The sequence below is a fragment of the Cervus elaphus genome, chromosome 1 (assembly GCF_910594005.1).
Source record: "Cervus elaphus chromosome 1, mCerEla1.1, whole genome shotgun sequence".
Lineage (NCBI taxonomy): Eukaryota > Metazoa > Chordata > Mammalia > Artiodactyla > Cervidae > Cervus > Cervus elaphus.
Window position 1 is genome coordinate 61,593,720 of NC_057815.1, and position 2,482 is coordinate 61,596,201.

At 64.0% G+C, this 2,482-nt stretch overlaps 1 protein-coding gene across 1 annotated transcript; it reads left to right on the top strand.

Moving 5' to 3' along the window:
- The first annotated feature begins 628 nt into the window (after window positions 1–628).
- CAVIN3 (caveolae associated protein 3) lies at window positions 629–2,482 on the top strand. The gene is made up of 2 exons (XM_043905414.1): window positions 629–1,268; window positions 1,854–2,482. The coding sequence occupies exons 1-2, from the start codon at window positions 885–887 to the stop codon at window positions 2,259–2,261; spliced, it is 792 nt and encodes a 263-aa protein (XP_043761349.1). The 5' UTR covers window positions 629–884; the 3' UTR covers window positions 2,262–2,482.

Sequence of the window (2,482 nt, forward strand, 5' to 3'; positions counted from 1 at the left end):
CCAGAGAAAAATTAAAAAAAAAAAAAAAAATCAGGTGGGAGCCGACAACCAACCTCTAGGAGAAGAAAAGCATAAATACCAGAAACTAATCTAAGCCTTTGAAAGGTTTTGTAGGAAGAGGTGTCCTGCCAGGCCTCCAAGTTTGGGGTGCAGGAGCTAGGCCCTCATGGGCTCAAAGAAAGCGAGGGAGGAGACCTAGAAGAAAGAAAATAGGGTAATGCTACCCATCGAACTAGAGAAGCAGGAAATGAGGCCTGTGGCCAAACCCTGGTGATGACAACTAGGAAAATACCAGAGGATGCCTCCCCACCCACTCCGCCTCTCCTCTGTCTACGTGGCCTGCTGGGTCCCAAAGTGAGGCCTCGGGCCCAGTCTTCGGTCTGTATCGAAACAGCCAAGAGCCTAGGGGTGCAAACACAGCCCTCTGAGGCGCGGGAGGCCGAGGGCAGGCGGCTGCAGAGGCCCTTTGGTTACACATTTGCCTTGCTGACATAGTTTCTCTGCCCACTCGATGCATACAGCAACATTTTCCAAGGCTTGCCCTTTGCCTGGGGAGAGAGTACTTTCCAGAAAGAGGCACACCAGGGAATTGGAGTGGAGGAAAGGAACTCGAACTCGTGAGAGTCAGTCGGGCGGGGTGGGGCGGATTCCAGGCCAACCTGCTTCCCCGCGGGGCCCCGGGCAGGGCGGCAGAGAGGGGGCGCGCTTCCGAAGGACCCCACCGCCGACATCCCGCCCTCTGCCCTCCCTCCCGCCGCCGCCGGGGAAGGCCAACTCCGCCTGCCTGAGTCACGGCTGAAGCTGGGGAGGAGCCGGGGAAGGCGGCCCCAGCGCAGAACGCAGCCGGCGGCTTCAGCGGGAGCCAGGCAGGGCGGTCAGGAATCATGGGGGAGAGCGCTCTGGAGTCGGGGCCTGTGCCCGGAGCGCCGGCCGGGGGCCCGGTGCACGCCGTCACGGTGGTGACCCTGCTGGAGAAGCTGGCCACCATGCTGGAGACGCTGCGCGAGCGGCAGGGGGGCCTGGCTCAGAGGCAGGGCGGCCTGGCGGGCTCCGTGCGCCGCATCCAGAGCAACCTGGGCGCGCTGAGTCGCAGCCACGACACCACGAGCAACACGCTGACGCAGCTCCTGGCCAAGGCGGAGCGCGTGGGCTCGCACGCGGATGCCGCCCAGGAGCGCGCCGTGCGCCGCGCCGCCCAGGTGCAGCGGCTGGAGGCCAACCACGGGCTGCTGGTGGCGCGCGGGAAGCTCCACGTTCTGCTCTTCAAGGTTAGTGACCTCAGGCGTCCCCGGATCCGGGGCCTTTTCCCGCCTGCGGGCCACCCTCTGGGGCTCCCCCTCCCATCCGCGTGCCGCACCCACATTCCTGACCCCACCCTCTTCCCTTCTCGGGGAACCCACTTCCAGGGCCGCACCCACTTCCCACAGCCCAGCCCCAGCCTTCCCTCACACCCCTGAAGGCAGCCTGGCCAATGGACGGCCGCCCAGCTCTCGCTCAGGCCACGTCCACAGAAGTTGCTCCAAGTCCCAGCCCATCCCCAAATGAAAGTAACGGTGATGGAAGTGCACCCCGAGACAGTTCGCCGCCTCCTGCTGTTCTTGCCCCTGAGGCCACCATCCTGTCTCACGCCCCTAAACGGGTCCGCAGACTTCTGCACAGTTCGCCTGTCCTAGTTGTCCCCACCTCCCTCCAACCCGCTCCCTATTTTCCCACGCCTGCCTAGCCTTTTCCCTCTGGGCTGCGGAGGCTGAGGGTGGGGCGGGTCCCCCTGGTGTAACTCAGATGCGGGGCTCAGGCTGGTGCGGCTCTCGAGAGGGGGCTGCCAGGGCCAGTTCTGTGTCCTTCACTTGCAGGAGGAGGCTGAAATCCCAGCCAAGGCCTTCCAGAAGGCGCCGGAGCCCTTAGGCCTGGCGGACCAGGCTGAACTTGGCCCACAGCAGCCCGAAGCCGAAGCTGAGGAGAGCTCGGACGAGGAGGAGCCGGTGGAGTCCAGGGCGCGGAGGCTGCGGCGCAGCGGCTTGGAGAAGGTGCAGAGCCTGCGAAGGGCCCTTTCAGGCCGCAAAGGCCATGCCGCGCCAGCACCCACGCCTGTTAAGCCACCTCGCCTTGGGCCGGGCCGGAGTGCTGAGGGCCAGCCGGAAGCCCAGCCTGCGCTGGAGTCCAAGCTGGAGCCGGAACCTCCGCAGGACACCGAGGAGGATCCCGGGAGACCTGCGGCTGCCGAAGCGGCGGCTGTGCTCCAAGTAGAGAGTGCGGCCTGATGGCCGGTGCCGCCTGCCTACCCTGTGCCTAATGCTAGTCCCCAAATAAATCTTTCTCTCAGAATGCAGCATTCCCGCCCAAATAAGGAGTGAATCCTGCAGCCACAGCCCAGCGCTGGCCCTCCCTTCCCGGCTTCTCTAGCCCAGCACCCTGTGTCCTCTAAAAGAGCAGCCACTCACACCTGTTTACACTCACCATCAATAAAAGTCATGTCACCTAA